Raw genomic sequence first — 21,770 nt, forward strand, 5'->3', positions numbered from 1 at the left:
TTTTTTTTGTCTGTTACCACTTTTTCTCAGCTCTCACCGAACGAATTTCTTTTAACGATACGTCAAAAGATCACAAATTGTATCTAGTCGAAGACATTACCCTCAAAAATTGAAAAAAATTCCCTCGTTCCCCGAAAATGGGGGAAACCTCCGCAAAAATTACAATTTTTTCAACTTGACTTTTGAAAATGTTCCGGAAGGTCTGACACTTTTATATATATCTTAAATTATAGCTAATGTAATGTTCTTTATTATGCAAAACAAAATTTCGGACTTTATTTTATCTTCAGGGTGAAAATGGCTATCGAATGCTATTTATGTGTGAAAATTTTCGATTTTGTATTTTACATTTTTAACTTTATTATGCTATAACTTTTTGAAAAATGTATGGATCATTACAATTTTTTTATGAGAAGTAGTATTTATATAGATCTTTTATTCGACATACTTTTTTTTTAAATCGTATCATTTCCATTAATACAGGAGGGATTCAAAACATAAAAATGCATATAGAAAGTAGAACTTTTTCAACTTAAATTTTGAAAGTGTTCCGGAAAGTCTGACACTTTTATATATATCTTAAATTAAAGCTAATGTAATATACTTTATTATGGTAAAAAAAAATTTCGGACTTTATCTTATCTTCATGGTGAAAATGGCTACCGAATGCTATTTTTGTGTGAAAATTTTCGATTTTGTATTTTCCATTTTTAACTTTATTATGCTATAACTTTTTGAAAAATGTATGAATCATTACAATTTTTTTATGAGAAGTAGTATTTATATAGATCTTTCATTCGACATACTGTTTTTTTAAATCGGACCATTTCCCTAAATACAGGGGGGATTCAAAACATAAAAATGCATATAGAAAGTAGAACTTTTTCAACGTAACTTTTGAAAGTGTTCCGGAAGGTCTGACACTTTTATATATATCTTAAATTAAAGCTAATGTAATATACTTTATAATGGTAAAAAAAAATTTCGGACTTTATTTTATCTTCATGGTGAAAACAGACATTAAACTTAATAAAAAAAATACGATTTTTGTAAAAAAATTCTTTTTTATATTTTTAACTTTATAATGCTATAACTTCTCGAAAGATGTATGGATCAATATAATTCTTTTTTTTGTAGATGCATGATGTCTTTACCTATCATTTGGTATATTTTTTTTATAAATCTGACTTTTTACCTGCCTACAGGGGGGGATTCAAAATGACAACTTTTTCACAAAAAATTGACTTTTTCAACTTAAATTTTGAAAGTGTTCCGGAAAGTCTGACACTTTTATATATATCTTAAATTAAAGCTAATGTAATATACTTTATCATGGAAAAAAAAAATTTCGGACTTTATTTTATCTTCAAGGTGAAAATGGCTACCAAATGCTATTATTGTGTGAAAATTCTCAATTTTATTTTTTACATTTTTAAATTTATAATGCTATAACTTATTGAAAAGTGTATTGATCAATATAATTTTTTTATGGGAAATACTATTTTTTAATAATCCCTTTTTTATTCTACATACTTTGTCTTAATCAGGATATTAATAAGGAACTAGCAGTTTATGAAGCTTTTGGAATAATCCACCAATTTTTTAAAATTAAACACTATCTAAAGATTTGCATCGAAGCGTTTTTTTTTGATAGTGATTTTAATCACTGTCAGATATCATTATACTTGATCCAACTATGCCACGTCACCAGTGTGCCGCGACCTACCCTATGCTGGGATTTTTTTTTTTGCATATATGTCGAGTCGGCGTTAGAAATTGACCCTTAAAATACAAAGACATATCACAAGTCCCGAGCCTGCATTTAGGACATCACTTTATATAATAAATAATTATTTTAACACTATAATAATTAATTTTGGTAATAATATTTTCTACAATATTTAAAAGTTATTTTAAAAAATAACTCAGTTGTATTAGTTTCATTGTAGGGCGAAAAGTAAAAACGTTTTCTTTAAAAAAGAGTGATAATATTAAATTAGATATTAATTCGTAAGACAAAAAATTTTACAAAATTCAATAATAGTATAGGAACAGATGGATTTAAACAATTATTTAATGAAAAACATGTGTCAGAATATGGTGTTTATATAATTGCTAAATGTAATTTTTTAGAAATAGGTAAATAATAAAAAACATTATAAGATATTTTTAGATACAATCATTATTTTTATTATTTTAGGTATGATGCGTAGATTAAGCTAATATTAGCCTCTCGTTTACGTATCAAATGAAAAAAATACACGTATTTTTCTTTCCTGTCAATAGTGGAAATTTATAATTTTTTGTTGGGTCGATTTTACTTAACGATACGCAAAAGAATAAAAAGCGTATTTAGATGGTTTTTTAGAAGTCACCACAGTTTTGAAAATTCTCCTCAACCCCCGTCATTTTAAAAAAACCGGACTTCTTCAAACCTACATCAAATTAAATCTATACAAAACTCTTTAAGTAAAAGAAAAAACTATACAAAAACTTTATTTACAGTATTTACTGGGAATAACAGCTAAAAATCATACAATTTTCGTTTTAAATGATGAATTTTTAGTTTTTTGTGTACTATATGGACATTATTTTACATTTGATCAGATTAAAACTGATTTAATGTACTTTATTAGCAATAAAAACGTTCTGACTACTTGACTTTTATGAGTAGCCTGCCTCTCAAGTTTAATTTTTAATGAAAATTTTAAATTAAAAAAAAAATTATTATAAATATGCATCGACACATTTTACAAAAATAAATCGTTTGATTCTGACTGTACTTTTCTTATAGATTCAAAGCGAAAGTGAGAAGTTTTTTTTTATTAACTTTAATGTCCGTTTTCACCATGAAAACTAATTAAAGTACTACATATTTTTTTTTCATAATAAAGTACATTATATTAGCTTTAATTTAAGATATATATAAAAGTGTCAGACTTTCCGGAACACTTTCATAAGTTAAGTTGAAAAAGTAAATTTTTTGTGAAAAAGTTGTCATTTTAAATCCCTCCTGTGGGCAGATAAAGGGTTAAATTTATAAAAAAAATTTATCAAATGATAGGTAAAGACATCAAGCATCTATAATTACATTGATTTGTTCATTTTTGAAAAAGTAATGCCAGTTTTAAGAAAAAAAAAATTGAGAAAATTTCGATAATTAGCGATTTTTAAATTTGTAATTTGTTTGGAGGTTTCCCCCATTTACGGGGAACGATGGAATTTTTTTCAATTTTTGAGGGTAATGTCTTCGACTAGATACAATTTGTGATCTTTTGACGTATCGTTAAAAGAAATTCGTTCGGTGAGAGCTGAGAAAAAGTGGCAACAGACATAAAAAAAAAAAAAAAACACATCATAGTAAAATTAATACCTTCTCAGCTTCGCATCGAAGCTAAAAAATATTAACCAATATAAAGTATGGAAATAGGAGTTGATATCGTTTTTGAAATAAAAATAATTATTACAATAAAAATTTTTGAACATTTTTTCTATCATACACTCAAACCAAAAATATGTATTCTAATATAAGACAATTAAATATACGTATTATTATATTAATCCCTAATGTGATGAAAAAAAATATTTTTTTAATCAAACAAGATTTACCTTAACGAAACATGGAAATATTCAATAGTTTCTGAGAAAATGTCTTATACTTGCAATAAATAATTATCAATTTCGTCTTTTACTTTTTATCATTATACAAGTGAATATCAGCGTTATCATTAATAATTTTTAACAATGTAATTGAATTTGAAGTTTATAAGCCATTTTTAATATTATTTTAAATACATTAAATTTATTAAAGTAATAAATCTGTTTAAAATGACTTCATTTACGAACAATTCTGTTTTGAATTTGTTAAGAAATCTTCCTAGGTTGTCTATTTCTAATCTTAAAAATAACGCCGGTGCTACTAGAAAGGTAGAGATATTTTATTTAAGTTAGTCGTGTTGATTGAATATTAAATAATTTGTAGTTATTTACAAACCTTATTATTTATTATTTATAAAAACTATTCATTTTAAAGAATAAACGTGGCCGAGCTCAACATGGTGGTGACAAGCATGGTCATGGTAATAAAGGATCAAAAGCTAGGCAAAATTTTATGAGGCCTGGTTATGAAACAGGAAATACACCATTTTATTTGAAATTTCCTAGGGAACAATATTACAAAAACCATGAGTACGTATAAATCTTGGTTGTATTGTTCATCAATTTTTATACTTTAATTTACATGGTAATTTACTGTTAAAATTTAAAATTATTATTTTTCACATACATTTTTCTTTTTATGTATAATAATTAACTCACATTCAAAAACATAATAACCAAAAAAATGTTGTTAACTTCAAGCCCAGATTATAGGATGGGTTGGAAAGACCGGGGGTCCATTTTGAATTTTACTTGCCTAGTAATGAATAGTGACAGTTTTTCTATTTTTGTTTTTATTTTGTTATGAGGGCAAATCTCAAAGTAATCTCTAGGTACTTAGTTTATAGAACTTAAAATAGGTTCTTACATAGAACTTATATCACTATATGAAGACTAATTAACTAAATTAAATTATATCATAATGTCAAAAATGATAAATTTTTAATTGTGTACTTATAGTCTTGGCTTTGGAGTCTAGTATCTCAGTAACCTTAATTCTTATTTGTGTATACTTCTAAAGTTTTAAATTAAATAATAAAAATTGGTACTCTAAGTTTCACAGATTTAACTACTTGTTTGCTTAATATATTTTAATATTTAGAATAAGACGACAATATCCTCCACTTTCATTGAACAGTTTACAAAAAATGATAGACTTGAATCGTATAGATATTAGAAAACCAATTGATTTATCAGTGTTGTGTAATAGCGGTTTATACAATATAAATCCCGAAGAGAAGCATTTTGGAGTAAATTTGACAGATGAAGTATCAAAAAAAATTAATTTTTAAATTTATGTTATTCTACTCTGTTACATCATAAGTATACTTTAATTAGGGTGCTGATAATTTCAAAGCAAAAATTAACATAGAAGTTCAGTGGGCCAATGAACCGACAATTGCTGCAATAGAAAGAAATGGTGGAGTAATTACAACATCCTTTTATGATATAAATAGCTTATTTATATTGATTAATCCAAAGGCATTCTTTCAAAGAGGTAAAGTTTCTATTTATATTTCAATAATTTATTCCTATCTATTTTGAAAATAATTTTTTTTTTTTTAAGATTTACTTATAAATTCATAAAATATTTAGAACATTATTTTTGATTTTTTTAGTGCTATGTTTTTCTTAATTTATCAATCATGATTTATGTTATATTTATCCTTTATACATAATAAGGGTTTCAACAGACATTTTTTAATTGTCAACATACATAATAACTAGGTTATTTATTAGATAATGATCTATTAAAACCTCATTATAAAATCTGGATCAATATTTCAGAAGTTATTAATATTTTTATACCTAGTTAGAAGAAGGAATGAGGCTGAGATGTGTCTAGTGATTAAAATAACAGCACCCACACCTCACCTCCTGTCATTACTTTAAATGGTCGACATTGTGTTGGACGCCTTGGAACTACCGTGAGGTATTGCTTCAGGACGCCCAATGTCGTATTAAAACTCACAACACAACGTGACTCAGGGATCACTATACATTCAAAATTTGTTTTTCTAAAGTGGCATTTCAATCATTTTAACTTTAAAGGTTTAAAAAAAAATTCAATCCATAAACTTATTACTTTTCTTTTACTGAATGTTGAATAAATACATCTATTATTATATCAATATTATTAATATTTTCATTCTGATTACTCTTGTATCTATTAAAAAACAAAAATACCTTTGAATTATGTCATAAAAACAACAAATACTGAATATTTTATCATTTAACTACACAAATCTATGTTATCTTTAAACTAAATTTATACTTTTAGGCGAAGCAATTCCAAGACGAATGATACCTCCTGAAGATGCCATTCTTTATTATACAAGTGCTACAAATCGAGGTTATTTAGCAGATCCTGAAAAAATATCTTGGGAACGATTTGTATTAGCTCAAAAGTATGGTTATACACTTCCAAAAATAGAAGATGATCTAGATTATGAAATGCTTACAACAAGAAAAGATCAAAGACAAATATTTTATGGACTTGAACCAGGCTGGGTTGTTAATCTTATAGATAAAGTTATTCTTAAACCTACTGATCCTGAACTTATAAAATTTTATAAAAGTTAAAATAAATGTTGTCAATGTAGTATATTATGTTACTTTTCATATTTATGTTGTTTTTTTAACTTAAATAGTTTTTAAATTTATAGGTATCAAAATTAGTTTAATTAATTTTCTTATGAATTACAAAATTAAAAACTTGGTTTATCATGTACTTCAAATTAATAACATAATTTAAAATAAAAACTAAGTAAAATAATTATGATAACATTAATAAACCATAATATGTGTATATAATATTCAAATATTTGTTTGAGACTTGGTTTCAATAATTCACTATATAATTAAATGACTTTATTTTAAATTTATTAACACTTATTGCAGACATTTTTTTAAAATGTTTTATTTTTAAGTAAGTACTTCAGTTTCAAAAAATACAGCAAAAAATGAAAGTGAAACTAAATAAATGTTCAATTTATGTCAATTAATTATGACGATATTTTAGTATTTTTAGATGAGGGAATCTTGGCTTTCATTTTCCATTACTGTTGAATATAACAAAATTAATAATTATGATCTCTACATCAAATTTATTCTACCAAGTAGTGATTTTTAAAACTATAGTTTGCATAAAAAATTTTAAATCAGATCAGATTGGTAGTTATAATTTTACTTGAAAAAATAAATTAATTTTAAATTAAAATCATTAATTATTTGAGTACGTATGAAAGGATAATTTTTCCATGAAACAGAATTTTAAAACACTGAATGCGCTAGAACTTAGTACTATATTGTTTAAATTTTAGAAAATTTAGATTCTTCTGCATATCTAAAATCATAAAATAGTTCCTAATTTGTGGATTTCTTATGTATGATAAATTGTATATATAGAAATTATTAGTCACAATTTTACAAATTTAGGATACGTTTTTACTAACTCTTTGAAATTTCATTATGGCAAAGCTGACTTGATTAAGTATTTTGTTATCTTTAGTGACGGATGACTCATGCTTTGTAATAACTTATCATTAGAAATCTTGTACAGCTTGGTATCATATTAACATGTATATGTCCTATTACTTATAATAGTATACCATGTTAATAGTTTACCTTCAAAAAATACAGCTTAACATAATCTGATGATTTCACAATTTTATCATTAAAAGTTATGTAACTAATTTTTATTATTGTTTATAATTACTACTATTTATTGCAGACATTTATAAATTTTAATTCGTTATAAATCAACATTTTTTATTTAAGTGTTCGCAATAATTCTTAAATATGGATGGTTTTTATGGTAATTCATACCAAAGCAATGGAGGTGAAAAAGACTTTCAAAAATTAGCTCAATTGATTGGCACAAACATACAAAAGATTTCACAAAATGGTAATTTCATAATCTCATTCCTTTATATATAATAATTAATTATTTTTAAACCTAAAATGTATTTATTCATTATTTTGTAACTATATTATAGTTAATATTTGATAAAAAAACTTAGTAGTATTATTACTACAGACTCAATACCAGAGCTAATTTGTCTTTAAACATATTTATTTCAATATTACAATTAATTTAAATCCATTATGACTGACTCCTATGTTAACTCTTAAAAGTCAAAACACCATTTTATGTTGGATAATATAAATTTAATTGTACCAATTGTTTACAATTGTTTTAAAATTAACATTTATTGCCCATTTTAATGGGTGCACTAGACCAAAAAAAAAAAATATTTTAAATTAATCATAGGGAATTAAATCTAAGCGCACAGTAGTATGTAGGACCAAGTTTATCTTTACATAAAACAATTTATCTGATGTTTTTGAACCTACGTATCTCAGTTTATTTTTAAGATAGACTTTGGAAATTTTAAGTATAAATTAAGCTCTAATAGCTTAGAATATTGTAAAAAATAAGCCCTTAATGTTAAGTATTCTTAAAATTTCCACTTTTGTTACTTACTATAATATTAAATTATAAAAATTAAAATGATTCTTACATAATTAATATATAAGAATCAAAAGGCTGAATAGAAAATGTGGTTTGACCTTTGACCTGTGACAAAACTATTAGGGTTAAGTAGTATTAATGTTTTGGGTTACTTTGAATATTTACAGTGACTGTGTAAATTGTGAAAATAGTCGCTTTTAAGTTAACTTAAATAAAAAATTTTTTAGTGTCATCGATGAATAGAATGGTCAACCAGTTAAGTACTATGCATGATGCTACTGAAGTGAGAAAACAATTGTAAGTTTTATTCATTTTTATTTTTTTGATTTAGATACAAAATAAATATGTAATAAAATATACTTAATATTATTGAGGTAGTTTGTTTCTTTGAATTTTTTTATAATAATTGATGTATAATGAAATGGGTTTATTTTTAGACACCAAATTTCACATTACACACAACAGTTATCTAAAGATACCAGTCATAGTCTTAAGGAATTGAATGAAATTCGTTCATATAGTTCTCAAGTTGATCAAGTTGGTTGATGTATTAATTGAATAAAAAATAATTTAATTTAGTTTGTTTGATAAAAATATTTTGAAATATATAAAAATTATTAGTATTAATATTTTTACCTATGCAAAAATATTTGACATTAATAAAATAAAATAAATAATTTTTTACTTTAACTATTTTTTTTGCAGATACAGATAAAGATTTTCCTAAACATTCTAAAATATAATTCATTGTTTTATTTATAGCTTATAATCGACAATTTTTTTTTAATTTTTGTTTAAATTACAGCATTTATTTAAAAAATATAACTCATTTCTATTTAAATAAACTTTTAGAGACAGTTGAAAATCCAAAAAGAACGTTTAGCAGAATCTTTTACATCAACATTAAATGCATTTCAAGCAATTCAACGTAAAGCATATGATAAAGAAAATGCAGAACTTCTCAAACGTACTAAGGCATCAACAGGAATATTACCTCCACCACCAGGTTCCAAGAATCATTATGGTTAATTTTTTGAGATAGTTAAAAATTTCAATCTGATTCTTACAGATTTTTTTTTAATAGGTTATTCTCAACCATCTGATAGCCAATATGATCAAACTCAAATACAAATATTAGATGAAGTAAATTTACAAGTAGTTGAACAAGAGCAAGCAATTAGGCAACTAGAAGTTAGTATGATAAGAAAAGAAATTTAAATAAATTGTTTTTTACAAAATGTTTAATAAACAAAACAAAAATTTAGAATGACATTAGTGATGTGAATCAAATATTCAAAGAACTAGGCACTTTAGTTCACAATCAAGGTGAAGTTATTGACAGTATTGAAGCCAATGTTCAAATAACAGGTGTTTCAGTTCAAGAGGCAACTAGTCAACTTAGAAGAGCATCAGAGTATACAGTAAGTACAGAACTATCACTTAAATATTGTGTTCTTAATTTTTTCTTATGCTAATTTTAAATTTCTTAAATATACATAAGATCTTTTTAGATAAAACAGATAGGTGAATATAAACACTGAAATATCTGTTTACATTTATAATTTAATGACTTATATTTAAAATTAATCCCTTCTATACTCTGTACTACTTAAAAACACTCTAATCAGTGCATAAAAATTTTCCAAGGCGGTAACCTTTCTATATATTAGTCAATGGTTGACTATTTACTCTAAGACAAAAGTAATAAAATATAAACAAATAAAACCAAAAATTGACAGTCAATCGAAATGTATCATTTATCTGAGTGAATATCAATAAATTGTAATTCTAGCTTTATTAGATGATCCATTATAATCTGTACTGAGTATAGCCAAATATATAATTAAATAATAATATTAATTTAATTAATTTTATATTTTAAATATTTATTGTAGGCAATAAATACCTCTTGCTGAATTGTTTTTTATTAGAAGATGAGTTTATTATTGATTTTAATAATTTTCATATAATGATATTTATAGTTTATATTTGCTTTAACATTCTATAGTCTGATACACAAATTTTTATATTAATTAAGCTACTATACAAAAAGATTAAAATATTTAATAACTTAGAATAACAATTACTTTTATTTCATTTATGTTTGCAGAATAAACTAAGGAAAAAGAGATGTTATTTGTTAACAATTTGTGCAGTAATATTAATTATAATTATTTTAACAATTTATTGGGGTACATAAAAGTATTTTTGATCATTATAATTAAGTATTTACTTTATTTATTGTTAAAATAAAATATATTAAAAGGTATAAAATAAAAAAACTAAGAACTTCAAATAAATAACATAACATTAAATATATTTATATGTATATTGTAAAATTAAAAAATATTTATACTTAAGAAAAATAAAAATATCTTATTTAAATCTATTTGAATATTAAAGTGTCATTTTATTTAATTATAAATTATATTATAGAAATTATTGTTTACATTTTGTTTAAGTATTAATTTAGTTTATACTATTGTTTATAGATTAATAAACATGTGTAATATAATGTGAATTATGTTTTATTATTTTACTTAGTAAACATTTATTTTTTTTTTAATTTATATATGTATAACCTGTTACTCCTTTTTAATCATAATTATATTATTGTTATGTTAATAATTTATAAGTATAATATATTATTCCTATACTATGCATAATACATAATAGATGATTACAAATTATTATTTATTTTATTATTAATGTCTAGATTTGCTTATTTGTTATTATAAAAAATATATTAAAAATGGTATGAATGTTTATTATTCTACTTGAATAATTTTATATATGTTTTATTTATAATTTATAGTATGAAATCTCATAGTTTTAACCAAAACTTGTGTTGTGTATTGAAAAAAGTTTTAGACAATTATTTGAATAAAGTTTTACTAAATTTGTTACAATTAAATACTATTAATGGTAGAAGACGAAAAAGATAATTGTTAACATAGATTAAGTGTTTGAAAAAAATAAGTTATATTTTTCGGGAAACTATCATGAAGATGCTTTTTTATTCAATAACAAAATGTAAGACCACGTGAGAATTGTTTTTTAAATAATTAATTTAAAAATCTATAGTGTCACATACTTTTTTAATATTGACTAGTAGATAACGCCTACATAAACTTTTATATAGGTCAGTATTTTTGTATTGGGTTGATAAAAATTTTATCTAGATTATATTCACCACAGTAAAGATGCGACATGGTTGGGACAGTGATTTACATTACTATTATAAAAAGCGCATTGATGCGTATTTAGTAAATATAACAATAATTTGTATATTTGTAATCGTACAAAATTGCTATTTTTAAATTTTATTTAAATATTAAAGGTTTTTTTTTTTTTTTTTTTTTCTTAAAAGCAGTAATTTCATATAGGTTTAAACAGTGGCGGATCTTCAACATTTTTCTGGGGGGAGAGGTCCAAAAAATGTCTGATGATTAGTAAAAAAAAAGTAATTTTTTCTACATTAAAATATACTTTATAAAATAAAATCTAATTTTTTCGTTTTACTGAGTTTTGTGAGTACTCCATCAACTGTTAACACAATTTTTATCTTTATTGACATTATCGCCAACCTGTTTAGTCTAGTCTGCGAAAGAAGAAAAAGAAAAAGTTTAACGAATCTGACACAGAGAGAAATTTGTTCAACTCATGATATATCAGCTGTTTCATCAGCCTGTATTTAAAAACATTTAGCTTTATTTACTCGCGCTACAATTTTTTGGAGTAGTACTGAAATAGAAGATTTTATTATTATATTTGTTATATAGCATTTTTTATTTATTTGTTATTTAGCAGTCTTACTTATATATTTAATAGTCCCTACACTTTATAGAAACATTTAAATCTCCTTGACCTTGAAAACGGAGAATTTCTCTAAAATTTCCTTCATTATTTATTAAGTCATCATATTTAGTGACAGTTAATTGACTGTCACAATGATCACACAAAGAAATGTTTTGACGCCTTCGTGATAGCTTTAATTATTGGTTTGATTTTGTTCCAATTTTCTGCAACTTGTTTAGCTCTCCCTAAAACTATTTTTTGCTCGGTAAATTTACATGGATTTTTCAAAACATTTAAAAAATGTGTAACGTCAAGACAACATTTATTGTAATATTCTAGAGATGAATGGTTAATAAATGTTTCAACCGCGTGTTTCCAGTCGTTAAATTTTTTTATACAAGACTATCTAACACTTGAGAGTTGAGTCCATCACGACAACTTGAAAACGCGATACTAAATATACAGAATGCCATTTTATATTGCTGAATACGACGACCAAGGAAATCGTGTTAAACATGAATATTGAAATTAAGATTTTTATTTCTTTTATTCATTCCCTGAAATAAACGATGTACTGAAACTTTAAATTTATTTCCGGTATCCAAACTTTATTAAATACATCATTGATTACATTTTTTTAAAGTATTTCGATGTAAAATAAACATATCATAATTGAGTTAATAACGAAAATGGATCCACAATCTTCTTTAGTTTTTTTTGTACTATTATTAGAGGGCGGGAAGTGGTCTTTTAGCAGGTAAATTTTCTTCTAACATATTTATTTGAACATTATTAGACTTTTTAAAAGATTTAAAAAAAAAAACTTTGAATAGAAGATTGTGTCTTAAATGTCATTCTATTTAAAAAAATATTACTTAGTACTTAATAGCTTTTATAATTCTATCGGAGAGGTAACGTTTATGTTAAATGTTGAAATAAGAAGAAATAAAATAACATAGTGTAATAATCACCTCCCTGAGAAAAAAGTCATTTAAAAATACGTAGAAAAATAAATTTATAATGGTAACATATTCGATTTCCGGGAATCGCCGTTTGGCGGACAATTTTATCAAAACTAATAATACAACTGTGAAAAAATTAATAATAAATTTGAAATATTTCATTTAAAATAACAAAAATCGAGATCTATGCATTTTACATAGTATTTAATGCACGAAACAGCTTCTGGGGGATCCAAAATCGTTGGACACCGCCCTCGGGTTTAAAGAACGCAGACGTTTCAAAACATTTTAAAAATTGATAACAAATAATTTTTTTGTACTTTGACGGATGATTTCTCCTAGAAGAAACGTTGTTGGGAAACAATTTTTTTGTTGAATAATAAATACATTTTAAAAGCTTTAATCTGGTAAAAGTCTTAAGAATATAGACGTTCTGACTTATAATTTATGGTACCTTATCCATGAAAAAAAAATTGTTGCGCCACCATTATAAATTTCTAAATACGCCTCTGCTAATAATTCCAATTGTAGTAAAGAATTTGGAAGATACAATTTAATTTCTTCTCTTACTATAAAATACTTTTGTACAACATAAAATACATATACTTATTACATTTTTAGGGAGGTAAGACAGAATTTGAAGAGTTTTAATCACATTAATTCCCCAGATATATCCATGATTTCTGTTTAAGATACACAGGAAGAGTTAAGTCATAGGAGCGTTGTGTTACACAATAAAATTGTCATGTTTAAATGAATCAGTGAACCTAAGAATCAGTTATATTACTCCTACCATTTTCCCCTGCTAGCGCTGTTAAAACGTTTGAAACCTGTTTTTGACTTGGGTACAATTACGTGGGGGTTAACGCCCACAGCCCACCTTTAACTAAATATTCTTTGAAACATTTCTGTAGTTGTAGAAGGTTCCAATGCAAAGATATCTATTTTACAACTATATTATCCTTCACTCCATTACATTGCTAAACTTACAACTGGACAGACGTGAATACTCTGTGATGTCTATTATAATTATATAATTTGTTATTGTCTTATAGTTGGTGTATCCTCAACGTTTTAAATTATGAGTAAGTAAATCTACAAAAGTAATTATTTTATTAATTTTTTCAAAAAAATATTAGAAAGTTCCAGTTTAATTCTAGTTGTATTAAAATAAATTATTATTATATACACATACAGTAGAAGTGTGTAAAAAAATGCACCTAAGATGACCATTTATAGAATAACGTAGGCAACAATTCTTATGTTGACGTTTACATTACGTTATTCCGAGTAATTAAGAATTTATTTTATCCTCTTACATAAAAGTTAAGAAACAATTATTATAAATATTATTTATACTTGCATAATATTTCAAAGGTTTTGTCGAAAATTAATAAAGAAAATTCGTGCTTTATTTGTTTAAATATTATTATTGTATTATAATAACTTTGTATGTCTAATATTAATGTGTTAATTTATGAGGTTATTTACATTATAAAAAAGGAGAATTAAGATGTGTAAACGTGATATGATATATTTAAAATTCTTGTAATTTTTTTTTTAAGAAAATTGAAGTTCACTGAATACGGGTGTTTTAAAATCTATATTTATCTTGTTGGGCTAGGTGAATTTTAAGTAGATCAAACAACGATTGAAGAGTTAATATAAACATAATTTTTTTAATTATTATGCATTAAAAAAGGTATAATGATCATTAATAATGAAAAATTGAATTTTATTACACATTTTTTCTTGTTTAGAGTAAATATACAAACTATTTTTATGAGGTTTTTTCAAATTCAATTAAATTAATTGAATTTATGCCCATTCATTTTTTTAATGCTCTGAATGTGAATTCTTTTCATTTTTTAAATACATTACTATTTAAGTGATGGATGATTATATTTTTATTATAGTTACTCAAATTATCATAATTATCTATCTTTTAATAACTGATTTTTAATGTTATTTATTAATTATTTCAGATATGTCTATTCAAATGCAAATTCTGTTTCTATTTTCAATTATAGTAAGTTTAATTTAAATGCAATGTGTTATTTTCCATCTAATTAATGATATTGGTTAGTTAAAGAATTTTTTTAATACTCATTAATAAAAAAAAGTGGCGTATCGATTCATTTAGACAAAAAATTAGATTATTTATGTAATTTCATTTTGATAAATGGTCGGTATTCAATTTAATAGTAAATAGTTTTATAGATAATAATATAAGAACATTATTCAGAGGTTTTTAATTTGTTTAATATAAAAGTTTTAATAAAAATTTTAATATAATTTTTACAATATTTTGGACTAATAAGTCATGTTAATACTATTTAACTAGGTTTTTAACATTGAGTTTTACAAAAATATATTTTAAATAAAAATCTTAACATTTTATTATAACTTTCTAGTATATGAAATCTCAATCGTTATATTCACAATTGAGTTCAATAATGTATATTATTTATTTGCCACGGCATTAAAATCTGATATAATTGTACAATGATGCGAAAAGTTCAGTTATTGAGATCGCGTGATTTCTTTTTTTCATACAATTAAATAAATTTATACATTTGGTCTGCCAGTGTTCAATAAATGTTAATATCCATATGCTAATATACAATGAGTTCATATTGGTTATATTATATGTTGGCAATTGAGGATCGAGACAAATGTTTTTTTTTATTAATTTCTGTACTAATCAACATACTATTATTTTTTCATTTATACGATTTAAGATACTTATTTAAGTTGATTAGCCAATTTTTTTATTCATTAGTATTATTTATTTTATTGGATACGTAAATATTTTATATTCTCATACAGTATCTTGTAAATGTGTCTTATATATATATATATATATATGGCGCGTTCTGAGAAAATCCATCTATAAATGAAAAATTGTTCAATTAATCTATTCGAAAAATTTAAGACAAATTCAGAAGAACAATCCTTGCAGTTTAATCTTTACAACTTTGAACTATTGGGGTTTTAAGTTACAAAACAAGATGGTTAAAAAAAAATGTTTAATTGTTTTCCAAGCAAATGTATTTATGCATTACTTGTTTTTCTCAAAATTTGAAAAACCTGTAATGGAAACATTTTGTTATCATAGATATTATGATAGACATAACAGTTATTACATCAATAATGGAAATATAAAACAATGGCTCGTGAGCAAATTATTTTCACATTAATCACCGACTTGGAGCCCTTACTTCATTAATGATAAAATTTTAAGTAGTATATAATTACTTAAAATTACAGGTTCATTACTACGAAATATACTTCTTAAGGTTCGCAAAATGTACGTTTACAACTAAAAACATGATATTATTTACTTTTTCCTATTATTGGTCCTCTTGTAAAATAAACTTAAAACCAAAGGTAAGATTTCTCGGATCGCCGATGCATATATAGTGTCCAAAAGTAAGGAAAAAGGTTTCCATTGTCGTAAAAATTAACCTGTTACTTTACTTATTGCAATAAATAAAGAAATGTCTATTTCATACCAGTGTCCTCATGAAATAGATTTGGGAATAGTTCATTAGTTTATTTATTTTATAATCTGTATAATAGTTATTGGTTATTTAAATACATATATTAATATTTTTATTTTATATTTATAGAGCGTTGTTATGGCTGGAGACATGATGCGAAAATCAATTGTTTATGACAAAAAAACTCCTAATGTGTTTTATTGTCCATTAAATAAGCCTACTGGTAATAATTTATATTTAAAAATATATAAATAATCATTTTTATTATATATTCTAACGAAAATTTATGTTATATTTTCAATAATTAATTCATTTTTTTAAGGTTTTGATAAGTTGCTAGTTCACTCAAGACCGCTAAAAAAATTATGCGAATTTGATGGAAAACCTTTGCCTGAAGATTATAAATCCGATTGTTTCCAAGATGTTGATGAAACAGAGTATGCTTGCAAAGAAAAATACAGAATTATGGTAAAACAATAAATAATAAAATGTTATCAACTAATTGTAGCTAAAATAAAAAATGCACCCTTAATTAAAAAATAATTATGATTCTCTTATCAACCAAGTTTGTAAACTTGAGTTATACTTTATTTTTTGAATTCAAACATTTTAAAGAATTGGCCTAAAATTTCTACGATGTTTATAAATGATAAATTATGATAACACATTTAAGAAATTTATTTATTAATAGCCTTACTCTTTAATTTAATAATAAAGGAAAATGAAGATAACATTCAAGTTGATAACGTAAATGTTATGTTATAAGTAGGGCCCGGATTTTTATGCAAAAAATATTGCTGAACATGCACATATTTATGCATATAAAAACGTGAAAATATGCAAAAAAAATATATATATATTTTTCTAACAAATAAAACACATTATTTGGGTAGTTAAAAAAAAACAAAATATTGAAATAATAACAAAACAGGTAATGACAATAGATAATCCATTTAAAATATCTAAATGTAAAATAAATGCAATGTTAACGTAGTTATTAAAACAACATAATACAACACAAAATTATTGTGAAATTAATTATTGAACGAATAGAACAATAAATGACAAAATTTATTTTTAAATTGTCAAATTTAAAACTTTTTCCATTGTCGCGGAGCATTGATTTATATTTAGAAAAACTTCTTTCGACGTCGCAGGATATAATAACATATTTAAAAAAAAAATTTCTTCAGAGGACAACTCTTCAATACCATCATTACTGTTGTTCATTTCTCCATTTAATATTCCACAAATGTTTTTAATTTGAGAATATCCTGGATTTTTTGTTAATACTTGCATTAGTTTAAGTTTAGCAAACTTTATGGCTTTCCCTCCTTCACTTAATTTATTTTGAATCAACGCAAAAGTTTCTCTGAGATTAGTGCCCAATTTTTCTATTTGTTTGATTGTTTCTGTGATACATTTAAAATTTTATAGCATAACTGCAAGATCATTTTTTATTGAATTGTCGTTATATAAAATTTGACCTTGCATAATTGTCATTAAAAGTATTGACAACTTCTTTGATTCTATCAAAGTTTTTACTATAATAGAAAGCCGCATCAAGCCATGTTCCCCAACGAATAATTGCGGGTTGTGACGGTAAACTTAAATTTGGGCACATTTCTTTGAAAGTATTTACCCGAGCAAGTGCTTTTAAAAATAATTTTTTTGTGTTAGAAACTAACAAATCAACTTTTAGAAAACGATCTCTAAAAGCTTCCGATAACCTATGAAGGCCATGGGCCAAACATGTTATGTGAACTAGTTTTGGGTAAAACACTTTTAGCGCTTGTCCAGATTTGATCATGTAAGGGACAACGTCTGTGACATAAATTAATACTTTTTCAGGCCACAATATACTCATTGAGTCATTGAATAATTTTGAAATTGTTTGAAAGTTGGCCTTTTCTAAATTTTCAACAGTTCAAATAATTGATTTCGTTGACTTTCCTGAAGATAGAGAACCAATTATTATACTTGCGACGTAACGCCCTATGGCATCGATAGTTTCGTCTATCGATTTCCAGTTAAAACAATCCTCTATTTCTTTTCTGATGTTTTGTAATACGTCTTCATCACACTGGAGAACATAATTTTTTTGTAGTGAAGATTCGTCAGGTAATTTTAATTTAATATATTTTTCGAAAAAATATTTGAAATCTGGGTTTTGTAGTTTCCAGAGTGGAATATCATTTGCCACCATAAAGGTACAGATATATTTATTAAACTCATTTATATTTTTATTGTTTGTGTTGTATTTATATATGGAACAATCTTTTTGTTTTAACTTATAGTTATAGTAGTTCAATAATAACGCAAAATGTAGTTAATAAAGATATAATCAATCAAAATAAAACATATAAAATATTGATACACTTAAAAACGGATAAATAAATAATACACCAAAATAAAAACTTAATGTCACAAACGTACCACACGGAAAGAGGTTACCTTCGGTACTCCCGAGGTCTTCTCTCTCTCCTCCCTTCAATTCATTCCATTTCATCTTATATACTAACATATTTTGTTTTTCTTTTTATAAAATTCATATAGTAATCATTTTCAAAAATGTTTATAAATATTTACTTCCTGATAGTAACAATAATTCGGGAATTACAATTAATCTAAACATTACAAAAGTGTTCTACTTCTAGGTTTATAAATAATAGACAATATTATATTTTTGTAATAATAGATCAAGAAATTCATAGTTAAACCAAACATTACAAAAATGCTTTGTTTTCAGTTTTACAAAATAATGACCTATATTACATTTGTTTTGGTTAGATCAAACGACTTTTTTAAATACTGTTGACGGACCTGGTCTTTATTTGATTTTAACTTGTCGTTTTCAATGTGTTTTGATGTTTTTAAATGTCGAGTAATCTGTGATTTTCTGTCACGCGATACATTAGTTTTACAAAAATTACAAAATAATATAGCTCCATCTGTACGAAAGACACCTGGGTGATCTCTTACGTAACAATTGTCATTTTTTGTTTTGGGCAATTAAGAAATGTCACATTTAATAAGTAATATTTGATTCCAATAGTAAAAGTAGGTACGGATAAACTACACCAACGAATAGCCGTTTAGTACCATATCGACATTAGCGACACCAGTTAGTGCTCAAAATGACTTTTTGAGAGAAATACATTGGCGCAGTTACAACTTACACGTTGCTGATTAAATTGGGTGGTGGGAACTCTCGCCAATTTTTGTTGAGATGTGATTTGAATGAAAAAAATAATTATAAAATAATTAACTGTGTAAAATCGAGCAAAATTTTAAAAATGTATTTTAATATCTATAAATATTATAACAGTATAAGTACATTTGTAAATTTTATGCAATTATACAGAAATATGCGATTTATAGTTATTTTTGATCAAATATGTAAAATAAATTATAGAAATAGAATCTATTCATTATAAAACGTCGAAATTTTCAATCAAAATAACTCTAAGTGAACTGTAGTAGAATATGCATTTGCATAAAAATCCGGGCCCTACTTATAAGTAAATTTTTTTTATTTTTAAATAAAATATAAAAAATTGGATACCGACATTTGGGTCGAGACAAATTAATAGTTATGTTCGTATTTTTTAGAAATTATCATTTTAGGTACTTTCATATTATATGACTTATTTAATATTTATTCAATCGCGTTAATAACTATTTTACTTAATTTACCTAGAAAATTTTCAATTCAATAAGTTACGAAATCTAGAATGACATTTTAAACATTTACTTTAATTAAACAGTTAATAAACTAAATATTTTATTATTAAATGCATTGCAAAATTAAAATTAATATAATTTAATATCATCAGCGTAACTAGCCGGTTCTAAACATTTAGATAATATGTATGTATTATTGTATAAATACATTTTTTAAAGTGGGAAAAATTAAATCTAACTTCCCTAAAAATTTGTTCTAGTTATGCTGATGGTTGATACTGTGCTTTCCATTAATAATTAAGATTAACTATATTCAACATAACTTATTTATTTTATATTTAATACATAATTTATATTAATGTAATATTAATTTATAACTTTCAGAGGAGATTGACGAAGAAACAATCAGATATTTTATTCGGGAATAACGAATAAAATTAAAAATTCTAACAAAATATAACGTAAAGAGGTTGGAAAATCCTAATAATTATCAACTGTATTTTTTTTTAATGCAGTGTAAACATTTTCTTATATAATACTAACGCCAAATCTATGCATGTTCTAAGCTCGTATCGTGACTAACACATTTATATGTTTTGTTACTTTTTTTCCAAAATATTATCTATTAGAAATTTATAAACAATATAAATGGTGACACAGATATCAATTTTTTAAATTTTAGTAATTTTGTCTATAGCGAACTAGAAAAATCATAATTTTTTTAATTTGTAACAAAGTCTTTATTAATAGAATTAATAATGTAATAAATTAGTAAAATTTATCTACAAAAATATATTTTAGATGCTGTGAAGCTTTCAATTGTACTTTAAAAGGCATAGGAAATACAGCCCTCAGATTTAAAATAAGTGTTCAATGTAATGTATACAATATATAAATACATTATTATATTCAGAGGATATAAGGGCTAAAACTAAAATTTTTAATTTTGGTATTAGCCCTTATTGAAAAATCATATGTACGTGTCTGAACTACATAAAGTTTACATTATAAAAAAATTATTTACTATTATTTTAACTCTGATCTAATTTTTACCAATTAAAGACAATGTGTTTATACATACAAAATTTGTGTAATAAATAATTTAGTATAAATTTTACTTCAATCGAAATTTACTTTTGTTTTATATTTTGTGTCATTATTGATAAATTGGATGAACAGTGAAATTATCTTCACCTACTTAATTACTTATCTTTTTAAGCTTATTTATTAACCTTTAAGGTTTCAATATATTATTAATTTTACCTAATTGTAATTAAAATAATATTTTTCAGATGCGTCTTCATCCACCAGGTTCAGATGACAAAAAAAGTAGTACCAAATGGGAAAAAGCTTATAAAAAAGTCGTTAAAAAACGTAAAAGACAGCCCTAATAAGAATTTAAAATATTTCATTACAAGACCTTCATAATCACTCGAAGCATGATTTTAAAATTTTTCAAAAACGTAACTATCAAAAGCCCATAATTTATTCTTATTTAATAGTTAATTGAAAGTACAATAATTTATTATACAGATAAATATTTTTAAAACTATTTTAGTTAAATTTAAATTTATGTGTAAAGTTAATAAAATATATTCACTAATAAATATAATTATAGTAAAAATATTTGTAGTATGTTTAGTTTAATAATGAATTATGATATAATTAAAACTATTCTTCTTCTTTTTCCTT

General features: G+C 24.2%; 3 protein-coding genes across 5 annotated transcripts; all 3 read left to right on the forward strand.

The window, feature by feature from the left end:
- The first annotated feature begins 3,726 nt into the window (after positions 1 to 3,726).
- Positions 3,727 to 6,262, forward strand: LOC126904610 (39S ribosomal protein L15, mitochondrial). The gene is made up of 5 exons (XM_050683774.1): positions 3,727 to 3,927; positions 4,034 to 4,188; positions 4,760 to 4,925; positions 4,996 to 5,155; positions 5,939 to 6,262. The coding sequence occupies exons 1-5, from the start codon at positions 3,829 to 3,831 to the stop codon at positions 6,238 to 6,240; spliced, it is 882 nt and encodes a 293-aa protein (XP_050539731.1). The 5' UTR covers positions 3,727 to 3,828; the 3' UTR covers positions 6,241 to 6,262.
- A 1,053-nt stretch (positions 6,263 to 7,315) lies between these two features.
- LOC126904611 (syntaxin-12-like) lies at positions 7,316 to 10,517 on the forward strand. 2 transcript variants are annotated; one of them, XM_050683776.1, is made up of 7 exons: positions 7,316 to 7,564; positions 8,359 to 8,428; positions 8,569 to 8,668; positions 8,984 to 9,137; positions 9,216 to 9,322; positions 9,397 to 9,552; positions 10,242 to 10,517. In XM_050683776.1, the coding sequence occupies exons 1-7, from the start codon at positions 7,459 to 7,461 to the stop codon at positions 10,329 to 10,331; spliced, it is 783 nt and encodes a 260-aa protein (XP_050539733.1). In that variant the 5' UTR covers positions 7,316 to 7,458; the 3' UTR covers positions 10,332 to 10,517. The 2 variants fall into 2 exon arrangements, with proteins under 2 accessions (XP_050539733.1, XP_050539732.1); XM_050683775.1 differs by having other exon boundaries at positions 7,321 to 7,564; positions 8,984 to 9,155; positions 10,242 to 10,507.
- Positions 10,518 to 13,811: 3,294 nt separating this feature from the next.
- Positions 13,812 to 21,704, forward strand: LOC126904614 (uncharacterized). Of its 2 annotated transcripts, XM_050683783.1 has the most exons (6): positions 13,813 to 13,976; positions 14,877 to 14,920; positions 16,524 to 16,617; positions 16,717 to 16,862; positions 20,463 to 20,547; positions 21,371 to 21,704. In XM_050683783.1, the coding sequence occupies exons 1-5, from the start codon at positions 13,973 to 13,975 to the stop codon at positions 20,511 to 20,513; spliced, it is 339 nt and encodes a 112-aa protein (XP_050539740.1). In that variant the 5' UTR covers positions 13,813 to 13,972; the 3' UTR covers positions 20,514 to 20,547; positions 21,371 to 21,704. The 2 variants fall into 2 exon arrangements, with proteins under 2 accessions (XP_050539739.1, XP_050539740.1); XM_050683782.1 differs by lacking the exon at positions 20,463 to 20,547 and having other exon boundaries at positions 13,812 to 13,976.
- The last annotated feature ends 66 nt before the right edge of the window (positions 21,705 to 21,770 follow it).

This window comes from Daktulosphaira vitifoliae, unplaced genomic scaffold (assembly GCF_025091365.1).
Source record: "Daktulosphaira vitifoliae isolate Bord-2020 unplaced genomic scaffold, ASM2509136v1 Scaffold_4, whole genome shotgun sequence".
In the NCBI taxonomy this organism is placed as follows: Eukaryota; Metazoa; Arthropoda; class Insecta; order Hemiptera; family Phylloxeridae; genus Daktulosphaira; species Daktulosphaira vitifoliae.